At 39.2% G+C, this 17,858-nt stretch overlaps 1 protein-coding gene across 1 annotated transcript in view; it reads left to right on the top strand.

The window, feature by feature from the left end:
• The window catches only part of Vegfc (vascular endothelial growth factor C), a 103,254-nt gene extending 94,400 nt beyond the window's left edge, over window positions 1-8,854 (top strand). Inside the window, exons 5-7 of the mRNA XM_052752289.1 lie at window positions 2,333-2,439; window positions 2,717-3,050; window positions 8,350-8,854. Coding sequence (XP_052608249.1) covers window positions 2,333-2,439; window positions 2,717-3,050; window positions 8,350-8,464 — 556 coding nt within the window. The 3' untranslated portion in view covers window positions 8,465-8,854. The remainder of the gene's footprint in view (window positions 1-2,332; window positions 2,440-2,716; window positions 3,051-8,349) is intronic.
• Window positions 8,855-17,858: the final 9,004 nt, after the last annotated feature.

The following is a 17,858-nucleotide window of genomic DNA, read 5'->3' on the forward strand; positions in this document are numbered from 1 at the left end:
ATTTGTATAAAGATTGTTGGAGACCAAATATTTCACTGGAATTCGTTAGTATGAAGTGAAATATGTGTACTGAAAGTCCTAGCTATCCTATGTTGGTTCTGGAAATAGTTGATGTTCCTTTTGCCTAAAACTACATACATGCTTATCTTGCATAAGATCACTTGCTTATTCCCAAAAATATATGTGGCAAGCATGTTTAATTTTATTTTAAATGAAAAAAAAACATACAGCGAATTGTAGTTAACTCTGAAGCATAGCTTATTTCTAATGAATTACCGTAAATTATAGTGTTTGTACAAAACAATCTATTTTAATAGCATCTGTTATTGCTGCCATTAACATATACTTGCTTCTAGGTTATCACCTGGACTGTTTTCATGCTCTGCGAGAGGCTGTAGTTGCCATGACATAGCAAATAACACAGGGAGAAAAAGTCAAACTTAAACTAAATCAAGAAGTGCCCCGTAATAGACTCTCTCACGACCCTAAAGCAGCCATGACCCTTGGGAGAAGTAAAGAAAGGAAGAGTGAACCAAATCAAATTAGTCAGTGCCATTTGCCAAAGGTGATGGTGTGGTTGAAAAATACGGGGTGTTTTAGACAAGCTGCATATTGAAAATAATGAATAGACCATTCCTTAGAATTCCTGTAAACTGCTGGAAAGGAAAACATTGATTAAACCATCAGAGGTGATGTTCAGAATGACAGTAGACATGGTTATAACATGCACAGATTTAGAAGACAGACCTAGAGATATGTGTCTGTAATCCCAGCACGGGAGAGGCCAAGGATCACAAATCCAAAGTCAACTTACACTACATAGTGAGGGCCTGCTTCCAAACAAACACAATTCAGAGTTGCTTTTTCTGCAAAATAAAACCCAAAACAAAATCTTTGTATAGTTTCACAGTAGTTCTTAGGCTGTCATTGAAAGAGAGTATTTTATCTCATTGAGTAGTCTATGTAACTTTTCTTAGCAACATCCAAAGCACATGGCCTATTTGTTTGCCTTCAGTGTACTTTTTAGGATTTCCACAGATTATTTCTGTGTTGTAACATTTTGGAATTCATTCAGCATTCTTAGCACACCACATATCGTTGTTTATAATATTGCTTAAAAATGAATGATGTATGATATCTAAGTAAATCTTTGCCTTTGTTGTCTACACCAATGTCTGTTGACAAGTCAAGTAGTAAAGATCAATATATGCTCTCTAAGTTAGAATGTGAAAAGCCAAGGAGCCTCCTGAATAGACATTAACCAGGAAAACAGTCTGCAGAATACATCTGCATTTGACTCAGAAGATCTAGAAGAAATTCAATCTAATGGCACAGATCCCAAGTGATAGTTTCTAAATGTCATTTTCTAAAGTAGTAGTGATGATGATGATTATGATGGTGACGATGATGATGATATGCAATACTGTGGCTCTGTGAAAAATGGTTCACTCTAGGTAGAGTCAGTGAATAGCTGAGGCCTGTCACACTAAAGTGCCCAATGTTGTGGTCATCAATACGAATGGGCTCTTGTTAGTCAAAGGCAAGATAGTTGGAACATCCAAGGAGTAATTTAAGTCCTTGACGGAAGACCATTTGTTCCATTGTTTTTTTTTTTTTTTTTTCTAAAACAAATCGTGACTGTTGAAAGGAGGTAGGGAGGAAGGAAGGAAAAGAGGGTAAGAAGAAAGAAAAGAAGGAAAGAAAAAATACAAGAAAACATGCTCTTGGATATTTTTGGTGGAATGGAAAGTGGAAATTATGCTTGATCAAGAGATATTAGAGCTATGGGTTCTATGTTTCAGAAATAAGACAGTAAATGTGTTTGTATGTGAATGTCACCATAACTGAAGTAGGATTTGCAAGGCAAAAGCCATTTAAATTGTTATTATAAGAAATAAAACATATCACAACTTTTCATGAAATTTTATACAGCCACTAAAAGTTATGTAGAGAAAAACTATCAAATGACCTCTGGAGTTGCCTGAAATGTATATTTTATTTGGTAAAGGAAATTACAGGGTAATATAGAAGGCATCATTGCATTTCTTAGTAAGTTAAAACAATGTATCATTATACAAAGAAACCTGCTTGCCTTTAAAAAGGGTAAATCGGGAGTCCTTTTTGACCTTATAACTTATAACTCAGATTAAAAGCTGGCGGCAGATGAGGTGGGGATAGTTTGAGAGGAGACATTAATGGTTCATCTCCTCTGTTCTGACGTATTTTCAAGCTTTCCTGTAAGCATGTTTTGTAACATGCACATGCAAAGAATTATACTTCTGTATGCCAGTTACACTGTCGTTTAGCTCCTGTTTAATTTGTTTCCTCAAAGGTGTCAAGCAGCCAACAAAACTTGTCCAGCCAACTATGTATGGAATCACCACATGTGCCGATGCTTGGCTCAGCAGGATTTTATCTATTATTCAAATGCTGAGGATGGTAAGTGAAAAAACACTTCTGTCTATATCTTATCTGGATTTTGATTATCATATTTTCATATTAAATTATCACAATATTCTGCTCATCACTCATTGAAATGAGTATAAAGTAGGATATCAGCTGCTTCCTTTGCTCTTACCTTTAACTTCTATGTAAAGACATGTTTACATACATTCCTTTACTGAAAAACTAAAAGGAAGGATGTTATGAATGCGTGTATGTTATGTCACATCCTGAACCAAGTAAGGTCCAGTGAATATGTATTGTGTTTTCCTAGATACAACCAATGGATTCCATGATGTCTGTGGACCCAACAAGGAGCTGGACGAAGATACCTGTCAGTGTGTCTGCAAAGGCGGGCTTCGGCCATCCAGCTGTGGACCCCACAAAGAACTAGACAGAAACTCGTGCCAGTGTGTCTGTAAAAACAAACTTTTGCCCACCTCATGTGGAGCCAACAGAGAATTTGATGAAAACACATGCCAGTGTGTATGTAAAAGAACCTGTCCTAGAAACCAACCCCTGAATCCCGGAAAATGTGCCTGTGAATGTACAGAAAACACACAGAAGTGCTTCCTAAAAGGGAAGAAATTCCACCATCAAACATGCAGGTAAGAAGTCTACAAAAACAGCGCTAATTCCCTTCTAGAAAATGCAATGTTCTCAACCAGGAGCCTTTTTCTCAACCCACACTAGCAGCTGCTTATTAGAATGAAGGCATTAAATTATTTGAGAAAGAAACACAGTCATTTAAATCAATGCTATTCTTTCTTGACACTAGACTTTTGTGAGATTTTTAGCTTCTTTTGCTATATAGCCAGGCTAACTTAGAATGTAGCACACTCCCGCTTTGGTATCATGAACTTGAGGATTTCAGGATTACATGAGCACATTTGGTCTTTGAGACTTCATTAACCCCAAAAGCAACCCTAGAACACAAAAGGCACAAAAACAAGCCTAGGTTATATTCAAAATTAAATCTTTGTCCTAGAGACTGATGTAGCAGGGTCCTATATAAGTTCTCCTAGAGAATGTATATATTATTTTAGAACTGCATTCAGGAGTCCAGGTCTGATGCCTCCAGAAATTATACTTCCAGGTATAATTTAGGACCACATGCTTCCGGTGCATCATTTTAATGCTTAAAAATAAAGCACAGCACCATTTCCTGCAGAATTTTATCAGAAAATGACATATTTGTACTAAATGCTTAATGAGAACTAGATAGATGTTCTAACTTGCTTTCTGTTGGTATGATAAAATACATACCGAAAAGCAACTAGGGAAAAAGGGCTTATTTGACTTCCAGGTAACAGTCTATCACTGAGGGAAGTCAAGGCAGAAGCTGGAGGAATTGAAGGAAACCTGGAGGAACACTTTATATTGGCTTGCTCCCAGACTTCCTTGCAGGGCCAAAGCCTGCCTGTCTAGGGATGGTACCATCCACAGTGAGCTGGTCCTACATCAGTTAGCATTTCAGAAAATGTCTCATAGACATGGGCATAGGCTAGTCAGTTCCTTAGTTGAGGTTCACTCTTCTCAGATGCCTCTAGATTTCTGTCAGGTCGATTGATGAAGCTAACTATGACAATAATTTAAAATGTTGTTAAAAGTCACTTGAACAACTGGAGAGACCAATCAGTGGTTGAGAACACATGGTACTCCGTCAGAGAACCTGATGGCTTCCAGCCCCCACTTCACTCAGTTCACAACTGCCTTTAACTCCAGCTCCAGGGGATCCAACACCTTCTTCTGGAATCTATGGTCACCTGTACCCACATGGCATGTAACCAGAGACAAACACAGACATAAATACATAATTAAAAATTAAAAACGAAATCATTGGAAGTTACTCAAGATGCATTTTTTGAAATGTTATTTTATTTTACCTGTATGGGTGTTTTGCCTGTCTGTATGTCTGTGCACCATGTGTGTTCCTGGTGCCCACAGAGGACAAAAGAAGACACTGGATCCCTGGAACTGGAGTTAAGCAGTTGCAAGTCAGTGTCAGCAGCAAGTACTGAAACCACTGAGACATCTTTCCTGCACCATTCGTCATTTTTTTTTTAATTTATTTTAATTTATTTTGCTATACAATTCAGTTCTACATATCGGTCACGGATTCCCTTGTTCTCCCCCCCTCCCGTCCCCCTCACCTTCCCCCCAATGCCCCCCCCCCCCATTCCCATCTCCTCCAGGGCAAAGCCTTCCCCACAGACTGAGGTCAACCTGGTAGACTCAGTCCAGGTAGGTCTAGTCCCCTCCTCCCAGGCCAAGCCAAACAATCCTGCATAGGCCCCAGGTTTCAAACAGCCAACTCATGCAATGAGCACAAGATCTGGTCCCACTGCCTGGATGCCTCCCAAACATTCGTCATTTTTTTACAGCATGGTTTTGTTCTCTTTTTCATCAAGAAAAATAAATGAGGTTCATGGACACAAAGACTTTCCACTTTTATGTCTGAATTTATATCTCTTTTGTCTTAGGAAAAAAAAAGACAACTACTGTTTAATCTAGATCTTTGTTTTCAATGGTTTTGCCATATTCCTTCAATGTTGGTCCAGCAGCCACACCTTTGCTTAAGATACCTCAGTATCCTCTGTAGCTGGAGAGTTTTCTCTCTGGATCCCACCAAACCCTGGCAATCTGACAGCCCACTTATAAAATAAACACACAGACACTTATATTATTTAAACTGTTGGCCTAATGGCTCAGGCTTCTAGCTATCTAATTCTTACATCTTAAATTAATCTATTTCTATAAATCTATACCTTGCCACATGGCTCATGGCTTACCAGCGTCTTCACATGCTGCTTGTCATGGTGGTGGCTGGCAGTGCCTTCCTTCCGCCTTCCTGTACTCTCAATTCTCCTCTCTGTTAGTCCCGCCTATACTTCCTCCCTGGCCACTGGCCAATCAGTGATTTATTTGTTGACCAATCAGCAACACATTTGACATACAGACCATCCCACAGGAATCCTCAGCTCTGTCTTCTTGCTCCCTCAGTTCATGAAGATTGCAGATTTCTTTTGTTTTATTGTCCTCTTACTTTGATGCTGAGAACACATCATGCTGTTTGTCAGAGTTGCTCCACTTCATATGGCTTTCTCCACTCTTCCATCTCCAGTCTCAGCAGGGACTCTAGCCTGGCAGAGGTCTCTCTGTTAAACTGTGTTTAAGCCTCTGAGTTCCTGGATCCAGTAAAGATCATTATATTTTATCTAGACCCATGGTTCTCAACCTTCCTAATGCTGCAACCCTTTAATTCAGTTCCTCCTGTTGTGGTGACTCCCAACCATGAAATTGTTTTCATTGCTATATTGTAACTGTAGTTTTGCTACTGTTATGAATCATAATGTAAATATCTGATATGTGACCCCTGGGAAAGGATCATTCAACCCCCCCCCCATGGGGGTCATGAACCATAGGTTGAGAACTACTTATTGAGAGTGTCCTTAATGTTTCTATTTTTCTAGTTCTCTACTCAGAGTACATGAGGTTCTAGTGTCCTGCTGTTCACTAACTTTTCTCTTTCATTGAGTATCTTCTTCTGTCTACTATTTAAATACAGACAGACAGTACCCTTTCAAAGTCTAAAAAAAGCCATTATCTTTTGATTTTTAATATTGTATCCTCATAACTGTTTATCATTTATCTTATACATCAGTAAGTAGAGCCGGTCTTTTGATCTGAAGAGTTTGTATTCTCATTTTAACTTATAATTCTGAAGATTTGTCATTTATAGTTACTGAATAATAAATAGGGCACCACTAAATCCAGGTATTTCATTGACTGTATTTTTTCTCCGGCGTTGTTGCAGACTTCCTTACAGGAAAATTAATACTTTTTATAGAAAACATTTTGAATAATACACATTTTCCAATTTTACTTGCATATTCATATTCCACTTAGCAAAATATATTTCCAAAATATAATATTATATCCACAAGAATGCAGCTGTTACATTTCAGCAAACCTGATTAAGCCATGTTCCACATTGAATCTTTTTTTCAATGAATCTAGTACATATTGCCAAATTTAAATTTTCTGTGACTGTATATAAACTAGCCGGACATCATAATTTTCTACGGAGAACTGTCACTTTAGCTGAGTAGATCATATTTATATCTTTATATCTTTGCTTAACAAGTCTTTCATAAGATTCTGTCCTGCTTTTCTGGTATCAAAGATTTAAGCTGGAGTGTCCTGGGCAAGTGGCCATGGAGCAATACTCCCAGCCCTGAACTATATCACTAGGCTAAGTCTTTACATTTACTGCAAGTTGTAGTATGCCCATTTTTCTAAGTGTATAATTCCCGAGGTTGTGGTGTCAAATGGATGGAGCAAAATAGAAAATTGTAATATATATTATAATATGTTATATATACATATTATATGTAACATACATATGCACATTTCTCTTAATATATATTTCAATGAAGAAAGGCAGTGTGTGTTTTCTTTTTCCTGCCTTAATCATCAGCTGTCATTGACCACTGAGAACCTTATGCTTTTCTATTAAAGAAATTGTATTCATTATGTAGTTATGAATATTTTTAAAGTTCTTAACAAGACTTTTATACCATCATCCTCTAAAGCTCAGACAACATTCCAGAAATAAGGACTGAAAGAATGTAAGAGTTAGGAAGATAGAGCAAAGAGTGGCAGACTGTCTTCTTCTAGGAAAGACACAGCCATCACAATTATAAGCTAACTGTAGTTATAGATGCTCACATCTGGGTTATGCAGGAATAGATCTATGTGGGTCAAGGATGGAGGAGAGGCTAAACACAACCCCTTATGGCTGAATTATTTGTTCCTGGTAATTCAGGGAGAGGGCTCATTGCCGTCAGTTGTATACCTACTCATGACCTCTTCCCCCTCAGGCTCCAGTGAATCACTCAGCTGGCCATGATTAAAATGAACAGTTCAGAAACCAAAATAAAAGTCATGAATATGTGAAAGGGGCTGGTAGGGAAGAGAAGGAGTTGCTAGGGGTGGCAGGGAGATAAGAGAGAGTAAAAAGTGAGAGTAATCTGGAGGCATTATATATGCACATGAAATTGTCAATGATAAAATTAACAATTTTAAATATGTTTTAAAAGATGATTGGCTGTGCTTTCCTTTATACATCAAATGAGGTGAAATTTGAGTTGTTTAAGGGTCTCTTTAGTTCACCCTTACTTTTCCTTTCTGGTCCATTACACAGTGAGGCATATTCCTCTTCCATGACATTCGTCAAAGCTAGAGTCAATTCACTATAGCAAACAGAACTTCCAAAAGTCAAATGATGAATAACTTGTCCTTTCACCCACTCCCAGCAATTAGAAGTCTAGTGTGGATGGAGAAGGGCCCCTAACTGTTCATGTTTCCCCCTACCATCCGGAGTACAGGTGGAGAAGGATGAGTTATCCACCATCACCCAGCCAGCTGCGGAGTAAAAACACAAGAGTGTGGACGGGGCTGCTCGCTAAAGACTATGGTCCTGCCAAGATGGCTGGGTTTAATTGCCTGGAAGTCTGGGTCCCAGGCACATCCCAGACTTGTGTGAACATTGCCAGGCTTATGTGATCACAGGAAATCAGCAGACCTTAAATACTCACTTTCAAAATTTCTGTTTTATGTTACTTTCATCCACAAAGCAGAAGGCACTTCAAAAGAATTAATGCTTACAATAGCCCAGCTTTCCATTGCTATGTCCGCAAGAGAGACATGTTTTTAAAGGCTTTTCCACTCCTCTACAGTTCCGTAAACGTAAACACACACTTAAACATTTATAAGCCCAGAAACACATTTATAATGAAATTAGTAATTTTTCCCAGTTTAAACTTAAGAAAACATAAAAGCTGATTTTTAGCATCATGACTTTCTACTTTGGTCTTCACCATGTGTTTCTCTCTGTTTTTCTAGTTGTTACAGACGACCATGTCCAAATCGACTGAAGCATTGTGATCCGGGACTGTCATTTAGTGAAGAAGTATGTCGCTGTGTCCCATCATATTGGAAAAGACCACATATGAACTAAGATATACCAGTTTTCAGTTCATCATTTTACTGTCTTGAAAAAACTGTTGCCACGTTAGAACTGTTTATGCACAGAAAGACTCTGTGGGACCACAGTGACAGAGGCCCAAGTCTGTGTTTCCTGAACCATGTGGTTAGCTGCAGGAATGGACAGGCGCTCATCTGAAAAGACCTCTTCAAAGAATGGTTTCCTACCGGTGACCAGACAGCTGAGGTTTTTCTCTTGTGATTTAAAAAAAAGAAAAAAAAGAATGACTATATAATTTATTTCCACTAAAAATATTGTTCCTGCATTCATTTTTATAGCAATAACAATTGGTAAAGCTCACTGTGATCAGTATTTTTATAACATGCAAACTATGTTTAAAATAAAGTGAAAATTGTATTATTAGTTGTGAAGTTCAGTCCATTGCCATCTTACATTATATTCCAGGTTTTAGGAAATGAAATGTCAACTTCCAAAATTCTCTCATGACAGATGTGTGAGTTGTCTTCCGTTTTTAAGTGAAGAGTACTCTGCAGACTCAAAGCAGATATCATGGGCACTGTGCATTCATTTACATTCTGGATACACTGGATAAGGCCTACATTTTTAATTTTGATGGAAAAAGGAAGAGAGGGAGAGAAAAAAATCAAATTGACAACAGCAAGATGTTTTTATTTTTTTTTTTAAAGCAAGTTCAATGGTGTTTAAAGAGAAAAATCATGAAAATCATAGTCAACCTCTTTGAATCCTACAGGCTAACATGATCCATGTTCATCCAATGTTCTCTATCTTTGTAACTCATCTGAAATACAAATCATTTTTCAACTCATTTCTTCTAAAAATGAAACAAAACATATTATGTGTAAGTTACTATCCATTTGGTAAATCATTGTTAGATTTCATACACTGGGAATGTATTAATTATTTTAGCTATTTTAGAAAATAAAATCTTAGCTTCATTTGGTGAGCCATCTGAGGCTTTATAAAGGTTTGAACCCGATACAAGGACTGTTATGTATTAGCTTGAATATCAATCTAAATCTTGTGTTTCTTAAAATATATTGGCAAAACAAAACAATAAAAAAAAACCCCACTAAACTAAAAATTAAAGCCAGAAGTATCCCAGAGACAAAAAAATTTATTTGTCCCTGGAGATGTAATAATTTTGATGGAAAAGCAAGAGTAGCATAGACAAAGATAATACATTGCCGGAGAAGCTTGCAATTTTATGTGGACCATAAAAATTCAACACATTGTAATAAATGTTTGGGTGGGTTTTTTTTTTTTTTTTACCATCAGTATAGATGGACTAGGGCTAAAGCTGAGCAGTTGTTTAGAATATCCACATATGTGATTTAACAAAAAGCTGAAAATTAGAGTGAGAATGCTCTTAAACTCTGCAAAGAATCCCAAGATACCATGGCTGATCCAAAAGATAAAGCTGAGAAAACACTAGAAGCTCACAGCAACAGCTAATAGATCCAAAACTTGGAAAGTTTATAAACAACATTTCATGTCCAGAAATCTAATATTGTACACTCAGTCTAAAAGGCTGAAGGCAAAAAAAAATGTTTTGCTAAGCAGTTGTGTAAGATTTAGCTTCCAGATTGCTTTTGAAGGAGGTTTTAATATTTACAAACTGTTTGAGTGAAACTGATTCCATTATTAGAATGTCTAAAAATACCTCCTTTCCTCCATATGTGCACCACTTAGAACAGAGTTGAACGGTGTGAATATAAGATTAAGTTCCTCAGTGTGTGATATAAAAGATGGAGAAAGGGCCATGAGCTTGCCTGGACTCCAGCTTTTCTTTGTGTACACCTTGCTCCTGAAGGAATGCCACTGAGTGGTAGAGAGAAGAGTTAGATGCTCCAGGCAAGAGGATGCGCATAGAATAGTTTCACCACAGTGCTACCCTGAACTATGGTCTAAGTTTCAACCTAGAACATGCAGACAGGGCTGAAGGAAAGTCACACTTTTCTGTGTGACTCTGCTGTCTGCAAAGCATGAGCTTTAATTAGAAGCTATTTCAAAAGATACTTTTTGAGTTTATGAGTTCTAGAATGCTCTCAATTAATATATCGTTTAATCTTTTAAAAAAATCACATATGATACCCAAATAACTATTTAATAAAATCAGTGACACATTTTAAAACACTACTTACAATTACTAGCTGATCTATCAGTGTGCTTGAATTTCTGTTCTTGTCATTATTTTGTTCACTGGAAAGAGACTGTTGCTCATTTACAGGACCTGGGATCCTTTTAATTCCAGAGATGACAACTTATTGCTTTAAAGAGGCATGCTGTGGTAGGAGAATCCAATCTCCTTGGGCACTGAATTGCAAATCATGAACCATGTTAAATTCTGGCATACCTGTGTCCCTAAGAAAATCACCAAGTTCCCTGAGTCTCAGCATATTAGGCTTTGAAGGGAAAGAGCAGATTAATGCTGTGTTTAAAGCCCTGGCTTTAATGTTACAATTTGTCTTAACTATAGAGGGAAATCAAAGCCACAACAACTGAGAACTTCATGGAGGCGTCATTTAAATGCTTCATATATGAAATTATAAATAAAACTCTGCCCCCCTCATGTAGCCCTTCTAATTTGCTCTTTAATTCTGAGTAGTGTAGATAGCTAGGAAGCGCCATTTATCCCGATCTCTTAATACAAAAGGTTGGCACATACAGAAGAAGAAATTTTTCTTTTGTAAATATCTTAAAAGTCAAAACCATGCAACTTTTGTAGAACGACATTAAGATTTCTTGTATTCTTCCAAACCTCAATCAAATGTACATAACTCACACTTAATCCAGGAAAGGTCTTTGAAACAGAAATTGACTTTGACCTATGGCTGTTGTTTGCCATTCTGACCATAGTATTTGTTAGGCATTAAGTAGGATTTGGCGTGTACAAATTTATAAGTAGAGGGACCAAAATGCTCAGAATGTTCGTTTGGTTGACTATATAACAGGCCCAAGACAAGGGGGTCCACAACAGATAATGATAAATGTTCGATTTCATGAAAGTCACTAAGACAAAATTAAAAGCTCATTTTTCAAAAATGTGAGTTATGACTGATTGCCTGAGAAACAATCCATTCTATGTAGCTGCATACAGAATTTCATCCTTAATTTCAGCGACGAGACAGGAAATCAAGCCCTATAATTTCACCCCACTTAGGAGGGTGAGACAGGAGGACTGCTGTTAGTTTGTACCCAATGGCCATTCATGCACAGCTAGTTCCAGGACAGCTTGAGATACATTGTGAGAACCTCTTTAGAAAACAAAAGATAAACAAAACACATTACTTTTATTTTTATTTACTTGTTCATTCGTTTTGGAGTCAGGATCTCGTGTAGTTGAGGCTGACATCGGACTTCTGGTCCTACTGCTCTCACCCCCCATGCTCTGGGTCACCAGGTTCAGCTTTGTCACAGCTGACAGGAGAAAACGGTTCCTGTAGGATTCCACACACGCTGTGTCTTGTAGCAATGTTTTGGGTGGGCTGCTGTGGCCGCTTTGTATTTTTAAAAACCTTTTTGAAAAATCAATCTTTCTGATATGTAATACACAGACATAGTTTCAATAGAATTTTATTGAATGATTACTATACCTATAAACTATGATGATATTACCGAGGGCATCTATCTCAACGCCGTGGCATCGCTTTAAACGGCACCGGGATGGCAGAAGGGCTAAAGGCCGGGGTTCGCTTTCTAGTTCATGCTTCATATTTCTTTTAAATTAGAATGTTTTAAGATGTGTGTGTGTGTGTTTGTGTGTGTGTGTGTGTGTGTGTGTGTGTGTGTGTGTGTGTGTGTACCACATACATGCAGAGGCCTAAAGGTGGTACTGGATTGAGGTACTAGGGGTTAGTCAGAGTCCCTGCAGGCACACAGATATGGAAAGGGAACACAGGCAAGTAATACAGATGTCAGACATCCAGCTCCTTCCTCACCTCCCTGCTGTGGATATCGCTCTATATAAATAAAGCACTGATTGGCCAGTGACCAGGCAGGAAGTATAGGCGGGACAAGGAGAGAGGAGAATTGAGGAAGGAGGAAGGAAGGGGAGACCCACTGGAGCCACCGCCAAGGCAAGGAAGATGTAAAGTACCGGTAAGACATGAGCCATGTGGCAAAGTAAAGATTAATAGAAATGGGCTGAATATAAGAGTGAGAGCTAGACAGTGATAGGCCTGAGCTAATGGCCAAGCAGTTTAAATAATGTAAGAGTCTGTGTGCTTATTTTATAAGTGGGCTCCGGGACTGGCGGGACTTGGTGGCGGGAGCTGGAGAAAAATTCTCCAGCTACACCTCCGGGACCTAATGACAGAGGCCTGGCAACTGAGCAACTGAAGACACAGTCTGGGCAGCTCTTGTTCCCATCAGCAGACCTGCCACCTGCTCCTGCTTGTACTCTGCACCAACAAGTCAGATAAGTTTAAAGGCAGATCAGGATATGTTTAGCCCAAGTAGCCTTTCTTTGTTTATGCTGGCCAACCTTGATTGGAAGAAGACCACGAAAGACCATTAAAGCACTCAGCCCTCCAGGAGAGGCCAGCCTAGTCTGCTTCTCCTTGAGAAGGCCAGGCAAATACCATGACAGTCTCCTGATAACTCGATTAAGAACCAGGCCTCAGTTCCTGCCTCGTGAAACTGGACAGGCAGTTTCTGAGGAAGCCACGAACAAGGAACAATCAATCTTCCATGCTTCTGACATCAGGGATGAGGGAGATAGCATGTACAAAGCCTGGGCCACTGGGCCGGCCCCCACATTTAGCAGCCCAAGGTAATCACCAATAAGGACAGAACCTGGGACTTGTCCAGGCCTGCCCCAAAATGGAAAAGCTATAGCCTTAGGCAGTCCTTGTTAGCCCTAGCCAACTAGGAATATACTAATATGATAGTCTGTCATATAACCCAGTCATATCTGAGATGACCTAACTGTCCCTGAAACTCCGCTTTAGCTGTGCTTAAAAGGAGCCTGCAAGCCTCTTGTGGTCACCATTTTGCCTTTATGTAGGATGTGCAGCCCCAGCATGCTGGTACCTTTATTCTCCAGGAAATAAATGCTCTGGTTGATTGCATGCGTGGATGGTGATCTTTTGTGGGATTTCTCCAAGACCCTAACACTCCTCCTTCCACTCCTCCTCCTCCTCCTCTTCCTCCTTTCTTCTGCCTTCCATCCCTTCCTTGCCCCACCCAGCTGTTCTTCACTTTTTAAAGGGGTCTTTCATCTGTCAGGTTCTGTGGCTGGGTCTGAGATGTTTTTCCCTTGCTGCTACCTATTGTTTCTAGATTTCTTTTTCCTGCCTCTTATTGGTCTAACGGGCAGAGACAACTGACTGATTCTAGACACCTTATTGCTGGCAGCTGTGAGCCACCCGAAAGCGGTTCTGGGAATTTCATTCCGGGCTCCTCTGTAAGATGAGCAAATGCTCTGACAACTGAGCTTTCCAGCGCCCTATTACAGTTTTTTTTTTTTTATTTTGCAATACAATTCAGTTCTACATATCAGCCACAGATTCCCTTGTTCTCCCCCCTCCCGTCCCCCTCAGCTTCCCCCCAGCCCCTCCCCCCATTCCCATCTCCTCCAGGGCAAAGCCTCCCCCACAGACTGAGATCAACCTGGTAGACTCAGTCCAGGCAGGTCCAGTCCCCTCCTCCCAGGCCGAGCCAAGCAATCCTGCCTAGGCCCCAGGTTTCAAACAGCCAACTCATGCAATGAGCACAGGACCCGGTCCCACTGGGATGGCCAAACACCCTAATTGTTGTCCTATTACAGTTTTAAAGGAACTGTTTTATTTCTCTCTGTAGTCACTCATCCTTAAGCAGTAACCCTTTAGGCCTGCTTTTGGCTTGCTGGTTGGTTTGTTTTTCTTTTTCCTTTTGTCCATGCTCTGATGTGTTGGCAAACACTGCTCAAAGGAAGGAGAAGGTACACTCAGAATCAGATGGAATTTTAATATTTAAGATCGAACACTCCCAGTTTTCCCTGATTCTATTCTAGACATTGCACTGAAAGACTGGCATTCATTTTAAAACATTGTTGCTTTTTAGATTATTTTTTAAATTAACATTCAAAATAAGAGTCATTATGGCATTTTCGTATCTGCCTTGTTGACCCTTTCCTCCCATTCCCCTCCTTGATCCCTGCCTCCCTCCAACCCTCAGGATCCCCCACCATTTCTTCATGTTGTTGTATTGGAAGCTCATATTCCCCTCAGGATACACAGTCAGCAAAGGATCAGAGACCCGACCTTGGACGTGTTCCCATGATGAAGGGAAAATGAAGAGAGAGCAGAAATGAAGAAGAAAGCGGGTATAAAAGAGAAGAGAAATCAGATGGGATAAGAAAGGCAAACAAGAAGAAAAAACAAACACACTATATTTTAAAGTAAAAATTAATGATGTCTACCATGTTAGACAGGGACTGGGAAGATGTGCAAACTCTTGAGCTGCATAGAAATATTTCAGCAATTTGTGAACAAGAATGACAAAAGAAAATGTACATTTCCTATTACAACAATTTTGAATGAGACCATAAATGAGTAATACCATCATTGTTTTATAAAATGTTTGTTTCAGTAAACATTGAAATATAGCATAGAGAGATTTTTGTGATAAAAAAACTTCAACTCTATTTTTCATGTGGATGTGTTGGATGTTACTTCATCCCCAATCATCCCTAGTGGTGCCTTGCAGTTAAGAAGGTCAATGGGAAACCTAAACTATCCTTTCCCACACAGATTAAGGACAGATGTGGCTAAACGAAAATTCATATCATGTGAGAATCTCATTCTCTATCTCACTGTGGGTTTTCTCTAACACATTAGATGACTTATTTCCTCTCGCGTGAGACGACAACTCTTTGTTCCTGTGACATCAGGGTAGGAAATCGTGATTGGCAATTTGCTTGACAGAGCACATACAGAAAGTTTACTTTAGCCATAGTGTGTATTTGTAGTCTGTGCTTCGTGAATCTAGGGTTTCAATATGCTGAAGAGGTTTTCTACATTGTAGTTTATTTGAAAACACTCAGTCCAGTCTCTTTCTGCTCTTGAAATAATCTCAGAAATGTATGTTAGAACTAGAAGGGGTTTTTAATAATTATAGAGGATTGTCTCTCACTTTTAGGATAAAAAAACAACTACACCTGGAACTGGTTAAAAAAACTTTCACTGCACCACACAGGGAGTGAGGGCACAACAGCTTAAAAACAGGGAAAGATGGTCTTTCCTCATGTTCTTTCTGCTCCTACAGCAACACATATGTGTGCCACACTGAATTACCAGCTGGAGAATCAGACTGTTAGTCCTAATTTGATCAATGTAGCCTTGCAGTTGTTGTTATTGTTGTTGTTGTTGTTATTAATCTGTCTTACGTTAAAATATTGGGGGGGGGTTAGAAGCCCTTTGCCAATGATTTTTTCTAGACATTACTATAAAACATGACATTTTCTTTTTTACATTATTTTAGCAACATCATGTAATATACTAAATGCTACCTCACATAAATATATACATGTCTACAATTGTGCAAAAATCTTAGAATACTGAAGTTCTTCCCATCAAAAGACTCATACTTTGGTGACCCCAGGGAAGGACACCACACTGCCAAGAAAGCAAAGTGCTCTTAGTTCCCAATGCCCCACCCATTCTACTTACAGAAATAATCTATTTAACACCCCTACAGGTCTTAAATCAAGTTTAAAGAAAAAAAAACAACCTTATTTTATACTCTTGACCTAAGGACAAACGTAACTCAAGATAAACTGGGCAGGAATGTTCTTTGAGGTACTACCTTTAAAGTCATACCCTTACCTTCATCCACACACATTCTTTTTAAAATTATTTTTATTTAATTAAAATATAATTATATGATTTCTTCCTTTTCCCTTCTCCTCCCTTCTACCCTTCCTATGAATCACCCCTTCTTTAACCATTATTGTAGGCACAAGCATAATTTTTACATCAGATTCGTGTTCCTTAATTCTCTCTGCCTTTGTGAAAAGCTGCTGTACCAAGTACTTTGATTTTTCATCTATCATGGTATCTTCCTCCCTGCCCTCCCACTCTGTCCCTGTTCCAGCTCGACCCTCCCATTTCCCTATGTTCTCATCCCCCACTCCTCACCCTCTGCCACCCCCCCCCCCACACACACAACCCAGTCCACTCATGTAGATCTCATCCACTTCTCCCTCACAGGGTCATCCATGTGTCCCTCCTAGGGTCTTTTTCTGTTAGCTAGCCTCTCTGGAGTTGTGGGTTGCAGTCTGGCCATCCCTTCCCTCCCATTTAGTATCCACTTATGAGTGAATACATATTATGTTTGTCCTTCTGAGTATGGGTTACCTCACTCAAGATGGCATTTTCTAGATCCATCCATTTGCCTGCAAATTTCATGATATTATTGTTTTTTACCGCTGAGTAGTACTCCATTGTGTATATGTGCCACATTTTCTTTATCCATTCTTCAATTGAGGGGCATCTAGGTTGTTTCCAGGTTCTTGCTATTACAAATAATGCTGATATGAACATAGTTGAGCATGTGTCCTTGTGGTAAGATTGAGCATTCCTTGGGTATATGGCCAAGAGTGGTATAGCTGGGTCTTGAGGAAGAATTATTCCCAACTTTCTGAGAAACTGCCTACTGATTTCCAGAGTGGCTGTACAAGTTTGCATTCCCACCAACAGTAAAGGAGTGTTCCCCTTGTTCCACATCCTCTCCAACATAAGCTGTCTTCAGTGTTTTTGATCTTAGCCATTCTGACAGGTGTAAGATGGTATCTCAGAGTTGTTTTGATTTGCGTTTCCCTGATGACTAAGGATGTTGAGCAATTCCTTAAATGTCTTTCAGCCATTTGAGATTCTTCTGTTGAGAATTCTCTGTTAAGCTCTGTAGCCCATTTTTTAATTGGATTGTTCAGTATTTTGATGTCTAGCTTTTTGAGTTCTTTATATATTTTGGAGATCAGCCCTCTGTCAGATGTGGGGTTGGTGAAGATCTTTTCCCATTCTGTGGGCTGTCGTTTGGTCTTATTGACTGTGTCCTTTACTCTACAAAAACTTCTCAGTTTCAGGAGGTCCCATTTATTAATTGTCACTCTCAGTGTCTGTGATACTGGTGTTATATTCAGGAAGTGGTCTCCTGTGCCAATTCATTCCAGACTATTTCCTACTTTCTCTTCTAGCTGTGTCTCAGAAGGCTACCATATACTCAACTTCCTTTTCAATGTATTTCTGTCCTTTATTAGTCTTAGTTGCCATAAGATAATATCCAAGGTTTGGGCTTAAAGAACATAAATGCATTTTCCCCACAGTTTTAGAAGCCAGAAATCCAAGATGAACTTGGGGTTGGGCTCTGGTGGGACCTCCTAGCTTTCCTCTATCTACCTTCTCAT

The sequence above is a fragment of the Peromyscus californicus genome, unplaced genomic scaffold (assembly GCF_007827085.1).
Source record: "Peromyscus californicus insignis strain IS unplaced genomic scaffold, ASM782708v3 Scaffold_23__1_contigs__length_62951481, whole genome shotgun sequence".
NCBI lineage: Eukaryota > Metazoa > Chordata > Mammalia > Rodentia > Cricetidae > Peromyscus > Peromyscus californicus.